The sequence below is a fragment of the Salmo trutta genome, chromosome 12 (assembly GCF_901001165.1).
Source record: "Salmo trutta chromosome 12, fSalTru1.1, whole genome shotgun sequence".
Lineage (NCBI taxonomy): Eukaryota > Metazoa > Chordata > Actinopteri > Salmoniformes > Salmonidae > Salmo > Salmo trutta.
In genome coordinates, this window is record NC_042968.1 from 18,271,971 (window position 1) to 18,284,350 (window position 12,380).

At 44.4% G+C, this 12,380-nt stretch overlaps 1 protein-coding gene across 1 annotated transcript; it reads left to right on the top strand.

Annotated features, from left to right (window-relative positions):
- The first annotated feature begins 4,710 nt into the window (after positions 1-4,710).
- Positions 4,711-7,859, top strand: LOC115203075 (cytochrome b5). The gene is made up of 5 exons (XM_029767420.1): positions 4,711-5,011; positions 5,845-5,973; positions 6,128-6,154; positions 6,264-6,295; positions 6,426-7,859. Exons 1-5 carry the CDS (start codon positions 4,865-4,867, stop codon positions 6,514-6,516), a joined length of 426 nt encoding a protein of 141 aa, XP_029623280.1. The 5' UTR covers positions 4,711-4,864; the 3' UTR covers positions 6,517-7,859.
- Positions 7,860-12,380: the final 4,521 nt, after the last annotated feature.

Consider the following 12,380-nt stretch of genomic DNA (forward strand, 5'->3'; position numbering starts at 1 on the left):
TGAATTCCTATCGGATCTTGTAGTCATAGCAGATAATATTCTAATTTTTGGTGACTTTAACATTCACATGGAAAAGTCCACAGACCCACTCCAAAAGGCTTTCGGAGCCATCATCGACTCAGTGGGTTTTGTCCAACATGTCTCTGGACCTACTCACTGCCACAGTCATACTCTGGACCTAGTTTTGTCCCATGGAATAAATGTTGTGGATCTTAATGTTTTTCCTCATAATCCTGGATTATCGGACCACCATTTTATTGCGTTTACAATTGCAACAAATAATCTGCTCAGACCCCAACCAAGGAGCATTAAAAGTCGTGCTATAAATTCTCAGACAACCCAAAGATTCCTTGATGCCCTTCCAGACTCCCTCTGCCTACCCAAGGACGTCAGAGGACAAAAATCAGTTAACCACCTAACCGAGGAACTCAATTTAACCTTGCGCAATACCCTAGATGCAGTTGCACCCCTAAAAATTAAAAACATCTGTCATAAGAAACTAGCTACCTGGTATACAGAAAATACACGAGCTCTGAAGCAAGCTTCCAGAAAATTGGAACGGAAATGGCGCCACACCAAACTGGAAGTCTTCCGACTAGCTTGGAAAGACAGTACCGTGCAGTATCGAAGAGCCCTCACTGCTGCTCGATCATCCTATTTTTCCAACTTAATTGAGGAAAATAAGAACAATCCGAAATGTCTTTTTGATACTGTCGCAAAGCTAACTAAAAAGCAGCATTCGCAAATGGAGGATGGCTTTCACTTCAGCAGTAATACATTTATGAACTTCTTAGAGGAAAAGATCATGATCATTAGAAAGCAAATTACGGACTCCTCTTTAAATCTGGGTATTCCTCCAAAGCTCCATTGTCCTGAGTCTGCACAACTCTGCCAGGACCTAGGATCAAGGGAGATACTAAAGTGTTTTAGTACTATATCTCTTGACACAATGATGAAAATAATCATGGCCTCCAAACCCTCAAGCTGCATACTGGACCCTATTCCAACTAAACTACTGAAAGAGCTGCTTCCTGTGCTTGGCCCTCCTATGTTGAACATAATAAACGGCTCTCTATCCACCGGATGTGTACCAAGCTCACTAAAAGTGGCAGTAATAAAGCCTCTCTTGAAAAAGCCGAATCTTGACCCAGAAATTATAAAAAACTATCGGCCTATATCGAATCTTCCATTCCTCTCAAAAAAATTTGAAAAAGCTGTTGCACAGCAACTCACTGCCTTCCTGAAGACAAACAATGTATACGAAACGCTTCAGTCTGGTTTTAGACCCCATCATAGCACTGAGACTGCACTTGTGAAGGTGGTAAATGACCTTTTAATGACGTCAGACCGAGGCTCTGCATCTGTCCTCGTGCTCCTAGATCTTAGTGCCGCTTTTGATACCATCGATCACCACATTCTTTTGGAGAGATTGGAAACCCAAATTGGTCTACACGGACAAGTTCTGGCCTGGTTTAGATCTTATCTGTCGGAAAGATATCAGTTTGTCTCTGTGAATGGTTTGTCCTCTGACAAATCAATTGTAAATTTCGGTGTTCCTCAAGGTTCCGTTTTAGGACCACTATTGTTTTCACTATATATTTTACCTCTTGGGGATGTCATTCGAAAACATAATGTTAAATTTCACTGCTATGCAGACGACACACAGCTGTACATTTCAATGAAACATGGTGAAGCCCCAAAATTGCCCTCGCTGGAAGCCTGTGTTTCAGACATAAGGAAGTGGATGGCTGCAAACTTTCTACTTTTAAACTCGGACAAAACAGAGATGCTTGTTCTAGGTCCCAAGAAACAAAGAGATCTTCTGTTCAATCTGACAATTAATCTGGATGGTTGTACAGTTGTCTCAAATAAAACTGTGAAGGACCTCGGCGTTACTCTGGACCCTGATCTCTCTTTTGAAGAACATATCAAGACTGTTTCAAGGACAGCTTTTTTCCATCTACGTAACATTGCAAAAATCAGAAACTTTCTGTCCAAAAATGACGCTGAAAAATTAATCCATGCTTTTGTTACTTCTTGGCTGGACTACTGCAATGCTCTACTTTCCGGCTACCCGGATAAAGCACTAAACAAACTTCAGTTAGTGCTAAATACGGCTGCTAGAATCCTGACTAGAACCCAAAAATTGTATCATATTACTCCAGTGCTAGCCTCCCTACACTGGCTTCCTGTTAAGGCAAGGGCTGATTTCAAGGTTTTACTGCTAACCTACAAAGCATTACATGGGCTTGCTCCTACCTATCTTTCCGATTTGGTCCTGCCGTACATACCTACACGTACGCTACGGTCACAAGACGCAGGCCTCCTAATTGTCCCTAGAATTTCTAAGCAAACGGCTGGAGGTAGGGCTTTCTCCTATAGAGCTCCATTTTTATGGAATGGTCTGCCTACCCATGTGAGAGACGCAGACTCAGTCTCAACCTTTAAGTCTTTACTGAAGACTTATCTCTTCAGTAGGTCCTATGATTAAGTATAGTCTGGCCCAGGAGTGTGAAGGTGAACGGAAAGGCTGGCGCAACGAACCGCCCTTGCTGTCTCTGCCTTGCCGGTTCCCCTCTTTCCACTGGGATTCTCTGCCTCTAACCCTATTACAGGGGCTGAGTCACTGACTTACTGGTGTTCTTCCATGCCGTCCATGGGAGGGGTGTGTCACTTGAGTGGGTTGAGTCACTGACGTGGTCTTCCTGTCTGGGTTGGCGCCCCCCCCTTGGGTTGTGCCATGGCGGAGATTTTGTGGGCTATACTCGGCCTTGTCTTCGGACGGTAAGTTGGTGGTTGTAGACATCCCTCTAGTGGTGTGGGGGCTGTGCTTTGGCAAAGTGAGTGGGGTTATATCCTGCCTGTTTGGCCCTGTCCGGGGGTATCATCGGATGGGGCCACAATGTCTTCTGATCCCTCCTGTCTCAGCCTCCAGTATTTATGCTGCAGTAGTTTATGTGTCGGGGGCTAGGGTCAGTCTGTTACATCTGGAGTATTCTCTTGTCTTATCTGGTGTCCTGTGTGAATTTAAATATGCTCTCTCTAATTCTCTCTTTCTCTCTTTCTTTCTTTCTCTCGGAGGACCTGAGCCCTAGGACCATGCCTCGGGACTACCTGGCATGATGACTCCTTGCTGTCCCCAGTCCACCTGGCCATGCTGCTGCTCCAGTTTCAACTGTTCTGCCTGCGGCTACGGAACCCTGACCTGTTCACCGGACGTGCTTGTTGCACCCTCGACAACTACTATGATTATTATTATTTGACCATGCTGGTCATTTATGAACATTTTAACATCTTGACCATGTTCTGTTATAATATCCACCCGGCACAGCCAGAAGAGGACTGGCCACCCCTCATAGCCTGGTTCCTCTCTAGGTTTCTTCCTAGGTTTTTGGCCTTTCTAGGGAGTTTTTCCTAGGGAGTTTTTCCTAGCCACCGTGCTTCTTTCACATGCATTGCTTGCTGTTTGGGGTTTTAGGCTGGGTTTCTGTACAGCACTTTGAGATTTCAGCTGATATACGAAGGGCTATATAAATTGATTTGATTTGATTTGGTAGGCTTGATCACCGACAACGATGAGACAGCTTATAGGGAGGAGTTCAGAGACCTGGCCGTGTGGTGCCAGGATAACAACCTCTCCCTCAACATGATCAAGACAAAAGAGATGATCGTGGACTACAGGAAGAGGAGGGTCGAGCACGCCCCCATTCTCATCGACAGGGCTGTAGTGGAGCAGGTTGAGAGCTTCAAATTCCTTGGCGTACACATCACCAACAAACTAACATGGTCCAAGCACACCAAGACAGTTGTGAAGAGGGCACGACAAAGCCTATTCCCCTCAGGAGACTGAAAAGATTTGGCATGGGTCCTCAGATCCTCAAAAGGTTCTACAGCTGCACCATCGAGAGCATCCTGTCGGGTAGCATCACTGCCTGGTATGGCAACTGCTCGGCCTCCGACCACAGGGCACTATAAAGGGTAGGGCGTACGGCCCAGTACATCACCGGGGCCAAGCTTCCTGCCATCCAGGACCTCTATATCAGGCGGTGTCAGAGGAAGGCACTAAAAATTGTCAAAGATTCCAGCCACCCTAGTCATAGACTGTTCTCTCTGCTACCGCACGGCAAGCGGTACCGGAGCGCCAAGTCCAGGTCCAAGAGGCTTCTAAACAGCTTCTACCCACAAGCCATAAGACTCCTGAACATGTAATCAAAGGGCTACCCAGACTATTTGCATTGCTCATCCCCCTTCTAGCTGCTGCTATTCTCTGTTATGATCTATGCATAGTCACTTTAATAACTCTACCTACATGTACATATTACCTCAATTACCTCGACACTGGTACCCCCTGTATATAGCACCTCTATTATTATTTTACTGCTGCTATTTAATTATTTGTTATTCTTATCTCATACTTTTTGGTGGGGTATTTCCTTAATACTGCATTGTTGGTTAAGGGCTTGTAAGTAAGCGTTTCACTGTAATACCTGTTGTATTCGGCGCTTGTGGCAAATACAATTTGATTTGATTTGATTTGACGTGCTAATTGACGAGGTCTCGTGATCATTCAAAAGTCAGCTGTGATTGGTTACAATTCTACAACGTTGCCTTTCATTGGTTACTTGTCTAAAATGTAATACACGTTAATTGGAAGGTGACACCGGAATGAAATCATTGGTCCTTTCCTTTCCATATGCCGGTTCAAAAGGGGAAACCGTGGCTTGCTGTGTATTTTCCTACGAAACACAGGCATTTGGATACACGAGCCTTCATTATTTATCATTAACGTTGGATAATCAAAGTGCATAGCCAAGGGACTTCGCGTGTTAAACTAGACAGAGTGGCCGAGGAAATTAACGATAACATGGACGTGACTCACACAGCAGAAGAGACAGCAGACAGCGATGTGACATACTACACCTTGGAAGAAGTTAAGACTCATAATACGATCACGGACGCATGGCTTATCATCCACGATAAAGTGTATAACGTCACCAGTTTCTTGCAAGAGGTAAGCTCAAAATACCACCTTTACTAGCTAACGTAACACATTAACTACGACATTACTAGGTGGCTAAAATCTCGGTCACTTCTGTCCGTTGCCTGGTTTCAAATTAATTTCGTATCCAAAGCCAATCTAAACGTCTAGCTAGATAACCAAGTAACAATGCGCCTGTGAAGGTATGGGTCTTTCTAACTAACTACCATAGCCTAACGTTAGCTAGGTAGTTCATCCTTGTCTGGTCCTCTTACTGTAGCTATAACTACCACAGTGGGACTTTAGTCCAGTTGGCAAAGGTTACAAAACTAGCTAGGGCGGTTAGAGGTCAGGCGCGCAACTCGCCATGTAAAGGTATAATGGGAAAAGAAGTCCAAATACAATGCGAATGGCACATCATGATGTACCAGTCTGTTTAGCTATCATTCCACTCCATGTCGTGCTGAACAATTTGATAATGGCAGCGGTATAAGGAGTGGAATGTTAGCAAAACAGGTTCTGGATTTCAGGTTGGCATGACATCTTTCATGTTACATTATCACAGCTGTATTTGTGAAGTAAAGCCACACTAAGATTTGTTTACCTTCAAAGAGTAAGCCTGCCAACAAAGGTAAATAGAGCTTTAACCATTATGATGATGCAATCTATCCCAATAATGTCAATGCGTAATCATTTGGGGATATCAGAGAATTAAGAGTTCAGAGTTTTATTTAACACTTATCATGTTGACATAAGCAAGCCATCCATGTCATGTAGGACATCATATGCTACAATTGTGTAGTGTGATTACATTCCAACTGTTGGTCGTGACAGATCATGATGAAAGTAAGTCTGCTTGTTTCCAGCATCCAGGAGGAGTGGAAATTGTGATGATGGAGGCAGGTGCAGATGCCACAGAGAGCTTTGAGTCTGTTGGTCACTCTCCAGATGCCAGAGGGATGCTCATCCAGTTCTACATTGGGGAGCTCCAGATGGTAGAGATTGCTTTTTCTCAATCATTGCAAATGTGTTTGTTCACAAGTGTCTTTGAAACAGTTATCAATTAATGATGGAACAAAAACATATCTGTGGCATGATTTATTCGGATTGTAAAAAGTGTATAAATGATTATTTCACATTGTCTTTTAGGATGACCGGAAGAAGGACAGTGCAAAGGTAAAGTATTCAAGTTAATGTTCTGTAAAAATGTTTTATAATGTTATACCTAGTTTGCTAATGCTAAGTCTTGAACTTTGTTTAATCTACAACAAAAATTCTCCCACAGGAAAAATTAATATCAACTTCAGATGGCTCCAGGTCAGTCATAAGTGATAAGAATTTGATTATTCCATTTGCCTTGACTAAGTATTCTGTCTCCTAATCATTCTTCACTGAGTTTTTTTGTTCCCTGGCTCAATGTTTAAGTGCTCTTTCTGTCTTCCTCTAGCTCGTGGATAACATGGTTGATGCATGCCATAGTTGCAGTTGTTGTGGGTATCATGCATCGATGCTACACGAAGGAGCGCAAGTCTTCCTGAGTCCTGATGCTGTCGTCTCTTCTCATTCTTTCTGTTTGGAGGCCTTGACATGTTTGCCCAAACCCCCCCCCCTTCCATTGAACACAACTTTTCAGAGGTGCGCCCCCACTCAACTCAGTGCCCACACCTTGCCCCTCGGCTTTCTTTTCTACACCTCATCCAACAGGCTTTGGGGTGAGATGCATCTGGAAACTTTCTGCCCTTAGTCTCTTTAAATTGGTTTCTAATCTATTCATATTGTTTACTCACTCTGCCTTTTGTAATACTTATTGTGTGGTGTCTTAAATTACTTAATATGCAAGTGATCTAATCTGTAATGTATATCTGCTTTGGGACTTTCACAGTGAGCTCAACTTATTTGGACAGTGATTATTATATTTAAAAAATGATCTCTGTACTCAGCACTTTAGACTTTAAATGATACAATGACTATGCGGTTAAAGTGGTGGTGGGGTTTTGGTGTGTCACTTCACTGTCTTAATACTTCTGGAGCTTTCTGTGTTTCTCTCAATTTGTTAAGACATGTTTTGTGGCTAACCCCACATCTGTTTGACTGTAGGTCTAGGAAGTAGACATTTATTTGTGTAGTAGAGCATAGCAACACAGGTTATGGGGTCATATCTATAAGAAATAATACTGTTTTCTTATGGTGAAATCTGAATAGCATGTTTTTTAGGTTGAGTTACTTACTCCTTGTGAGTCTTAATTCTCAGACTGCTGCTCAGTATTTAATTTCTGGTGACTGAATAACACATCTGTTTGCTTGAGTGTACATTGTCATGCAGTTTTGTCATTTCAAACTTAAATCATTGATTTGAACAATATGCCTCATTAAAAGTACTCTATGTTCAGCTATGATTATTGCGTTGCATGCATCAAGTGATTTAGATTAGGCCTCCTTCTCCCAATCTACATTTTGCATTACAAAGACTGCACGCCATGTACAGTATTCTCTTGATGTATTGATTATTTAAAGTGAAATGTACTTATCCCCATTTTACACTAAGCATTTATTTGGTGATACTATGCTTTAAACATTAAGTATGAGAATTGGTATGTATTATAACCTGGATTAATTCTATTGCATTACACACATTGTGCAGGATATCTTTCTCTTCCTATGCACATCCTTTAGCAAATAAAAAATGCTACCCTATAGTGAGTGAATTCTAACGATTGGATTAAAATTGTTGTACTCCTGAAGGCATAAAACACTGCTTTACTTTGGTATTGTGTTAGCTGTTCATTTATTGTAGTGTTGGTCATGCCATTTTTAAATGTAAATTTGGATCTATGGGAATTGTGTACTTGAAAGCATATGTGGATACCAATTTTGAACTGCTGTCAACAATATATTTCAGCTATTGTATGTTTCATATAAATGTTGCTATTCACTACTTGGGAAGCACCTGAAAACAATTTGCCCAAGACTTCATACTACTGATTTGTACATATAACTAACATATTCCATTTGGACACTTCAAAGACCAGTCCCATTTGCATTGATCGTTCCCGTCGAGTCTGACATTGCCCTTGTCATGCGAAGTAAAAGGCTGAATCGTGTTATCATTTTAATACAATTACTTGAGTTAAATTTAAGTCATTTAGCAGATGCTCTTATCCAGAGCGACTTTCAAATTGGTACATTCACCTTATGATATCCAGTGGAACAACCACTTTACAATAGTGCATCTAAATCCTTTAAGGGGGGGGGGGGGGGTTAGAAGGATTACTTTATGCTATCCTAGGTATTCCTTGAGGTGGGGTTTCAGGTATCTACGGAAGGTGGTGATTGACTCCGCTGTCCTGGCGTCGTGAGGGAGCTTGTTCCACCATTGGAGTGCTAGAGCAGTGAACAGTTTTGACGGTGCTGAGCGGGAAATGTGCTTCCTCAGAGGTAGGGAGGCGAGCAAGCCAGAGGTGGATGAACGCAGTGCCCTTGTTTGGGTTTAGGGCCTGATCAGAGCCTGAAGATACGGAGGTGCCATTCCCCTCACAGCTCCGTAGGCAAGCACCATGGTCTTGTAGCGGATGCGAGCTTCAACTGGAAGCCAGTGGAGAGAGCGGAGGAGCGGGGTGACGTGAGAGAACTTGGGAAGGTTGAACACCAGACGGGCTGCGGCGTTCTGGATGAGTTGTAGGGGTTTAATGGCACAGGCAGGGAGCCCAGCCATCAGCGAGTTGCAGTAATCCAGACGGGAGATGACAAGTGCCTGGATTAGGACCTGCGCCGCTTCCTGTGTGAGGCAGGGTCGTACTCTGCGAATGTTGTAGAGCATGAACCTACAGGATCGGGTCACCGCCTTGATGTTAGTGGAGAACGACAGGGTGTTGTCCAGGGTCACGCCAAGGTTCTTAGCACTCTGGGAGGAGGACACAATGGAGTTGTCAACCGTGATGGCGAGATCATGGAACGGGCAGTCCTTCCCCGGGAGGAAGAGCAGCTCCGTCTTGCTGAGGTTCAGCTTGAGGTGGTGATCCGTCATCCACACTGATATGTCTGCCAGACATGCAGAGATGCGATTCGCCACCTGGTTATCAGAAGGGGGAAAGGAGAAGATTAATTGTGTCGTCTGCATAGCAATGATAGGAAAGACCGTGTGAGGATATGACAGAGCCAAGTGACTTGGTGTATAGCGAGAATAGGAGAGGGCCTAGAACAGAGCCCTGGGGGACACCAGTGGTGAGAGCACGTGGTGCGGAGACAGATTCTCGCCACGCCACCTGGTAGGAGCGACCTGTCAGGTAGGACGCAATCCAAGCGTGGGCCGCGCCGGAGATGCCCAACTCTGAGAGGGTGGAGAGGAGGGTCTGATGGTTCACAGTATCAAAGGCAGCAGATAGGTCTGGAAGGATGAGAGCAGAGGAGAGAGAGTTAGCTTTAGCAGTGCGGAGAGCCTCCGTGACACAGAGAAGAGCAGTCTCAGTTGAATGACCAGTCTTGAAGCCTGACTGATTTGGATCAAGAAGGTCATTCTGAGAGAGATAGCAGGAGAGCTGGCCAAGGACGGCACGTTCAAGAGTTTTGGAGAGAAAAGGAAGAAGGGATACTGGTCTGTAGTTGTTGACATCGGAGGGATCGAGTGTGGGTTTTTTCAGAAGGGGTGCAACTCTCGCTCTCTTGAAGACGGAAGGGACGTAGCCAGCGGTCAAGGATGAGTTGATAAGCGAGGTGAGGTAAGGGAGAAGGTCTCCGGAAATGGTCTGGAGAAGAGAGGAGGTGATAGGCTTTTATAAGCTTCATGCTTTGATGATATGCTTTTCATAGTACAGGGAACAATTTGAGAGGTGTACTCAAATACTGTAAGGAAATATTTGTTATTTTTTTTGTGATAGATCAGTTCATTCAGATATACACTATTGTAATGAAACAGGCAAGCAGGGAGCAGGTCTCGAACCCTCGACCTTCAAGCCCGAAGTCCGGCGCGCTATCGACTGCCGCAAAAGCATGCTCGTCCGGCAGAGTCGATTTCCGCGCTTATAAACCCAGGGTCGTTACACTATGTAACGTCAATTACTGTCATTGACTGCCATTTCCTATAAAATTCTTAAGTTTTATCTGAAAATAATATTTTGAAAGCTGTATGATTTTTTTTTTTAAATTCCATTTAATAGCTACGGTCGGAGAATGTTAAAAACAAATTCTGCAGTTGTATCATCACTTAATTCAGTATACAGCATTTATGTAGTTCCTGCCTATATAATCTTGTTCTGCACAGAAGTAGATTGTCGGGAATCTGGATAGGACATTAGACAGCTGGAAGAAGTGCGACGGTGTGAAAGTGTAAGAATGGCACTGTTAAGATCAGAGATTTGTCTCCTGAGTATACACCTTTGTTCGAGGTGTACATCTCCAGATTACAAACCAAGTAGTCTTACTTATAGGTCTTCATGCTGTCTTGAGAACCTTGATGATCTCAAAATGGAGTCAGTCAGCAGATGTGAACTCTGAAGTTGAGCCAGTCCAGCACAGGAGGTTGGTGGCACCTTAATTGGGGAGAACAGGCTTGTGGTAATGGCTTGAGCAGAATAAGTGTAACGGTATCAAATACATCAAACATATGCGTTCCATGTGTTTGATGCCATTCTATTTGTGCCGTTCCGGACATTATTATGAGCTGTTCTTCCCTCAGCAGCCTCCTGTGCAGTCCAGGATATAGTGGGCCTAAATGTGGCGACAGGTGTGGTAGAGTCTTCCAACGTTTGCTCTGAGAATCCTACCAAAGATGATTTTGGAACGGTAGGAGTGAGATTTTTGGAAAGAGTGGATTCCTGTTTTTTGGCTGACCCATATGTGTAAAACTGGGTTAAGGACAAACTGGGAATGGTTAGATCTGTGAAGGTTGTTTAAATTTTTTGTATATCTGCCTCCCAGAGGAAGCGGGCACTTCGAGTCATACGGTTTGGGCTCAACCTGTGGTGTGCTTTGCTCTCCGGAGCAAGGTGCAACTAAAAGGGGTGATCAATGGGGTAGCATTGAGTGTAGAGGTTGACAAAATTGAAGGGAATATGTGTGTGACGTCCACCGTTTGGTGAGACGTAGACCCAGTGGCAATGGCTAGTCTGAGAATACCCTGTCTGTCTTGTTGAGCTTTGACACAGAGCTTCTACCTGATCAGGTTAGGTTATATTTGCATTCTGTGAGGGTTCCGAACCCGCTTCTGTGTTTTAGGTGCCAAGGATTCAGACATGTTGCAGCAGTGTGTACAACCCCCCCTTGGGTTGTGCCGTGGCGGAGATCTTTGTGGGCTATACTCGGCCTTGTCTTAGGACGGTAAGTTGGTGGTTGGAGACATCCCTCTAGTGGTGTGGGGGCTGTGCTTTGGCAAAGTGGGTGGGGTTATATCCTGCCTGTTTGGCCCTGTCCGGGGGTATCATCGGATGGGGCCACAGTGTCTTCTGATCCCTCCTGTCTCAGCCTCCAGTATTTATTCTGCAGTAGTTTATGTGTCGGGGGGCTAGGGTCAGTCTGTTACATCTGGAGTATTTCTCTTGTCTTATCCGGTGTCCTGTGTGAATTTAAATATGCTCTCTCTAATTCTCTCTTTCTCTCGGAGGACCTGAGCCCTAGGACCATGCCTCAGGACTACCTGGCATGATGACTCCTTGCTGTCCCCAGTCCACCTGGCCGTGCTGCTGCTCCAGTTTCAACTGTTCTGCCTGCGGCTATGGAACCCTGACCTGTTCACCGGACGTGCTTGTTGCACCCTCGACAACTACTATGATTATTATTATTTGACCATGCTGGTCATTTATGAACATTTTAACATCTTGACCATGTTCTGTTATAATATCCACCCGGCACAGCCAGAAGAGGACTGGCCACACCTCATAGCCTGATTCCTCTCTAGGTTTCTTCCTAGGTTTTTGGCCTTTCTAGGGAGTTTTTCCTACGGAGTTTTTCCTAGCCACCGTGCTTCTTTCACATGCATTGCTTGCTGTTTGGGGTTTTAGGCTGGGTTTCTGTACAGCACTTTGAGATATCAGCTGATGTACGAAGGGCTATATAAATACATTTGATTTGTGTAGAAGAGAAGTCCCAAGATGTGAGAAATGTGCAGGAGTGCATCGTCAGAGGTAGTGTACAGCTGGGATAGAGAAAGCACTGTGTGTCAACTGTGTGGGTGCCCATTCAGCTGGAGATCCAAAGTGCCCTGTGAGAGACAGGTTGAGATTGCCAGAGTTTGAGTGGGGCAGAACGTTTCATATGCTGAGGCAGTGAAGAGAGTAGAGGATAGCCTAAGGGTGAGTGAGTTGACTGGGAGGTCCCCAGTGAGTAAGCCTGAAGAGAGAGAGCCAGAGTAGAGCTTTTTAGTATGGTTGGATTTCTTGCGTTTATAGCCATGGTGATCAACTGCACTGCA

Bases quoted from the DNA above. Each gene is read 5' to 3' on its own strand.
- LOC115203075 (XM_029767420.1), top strand. From the start codon at position 4,865: ATGGACGTGACTCACACAGCAGAAGAGACAGCAGACAGCGATGTGACA. The intron at 5,974-6,127 runs GTAGAGATTGCT...ATTGTCTTTTAG, and splicing joins ACATTGGGGAGCTCCAGATG to GATGACCGGAAGAAGGACAG. The intron at 6,296-6,425 runs GTCAGTCATAAG...GTCTTCCTCTAG, and splicing joins TCAACTTCAGATGGCTCCAG to CTCGTGGATAACATGGTTGA.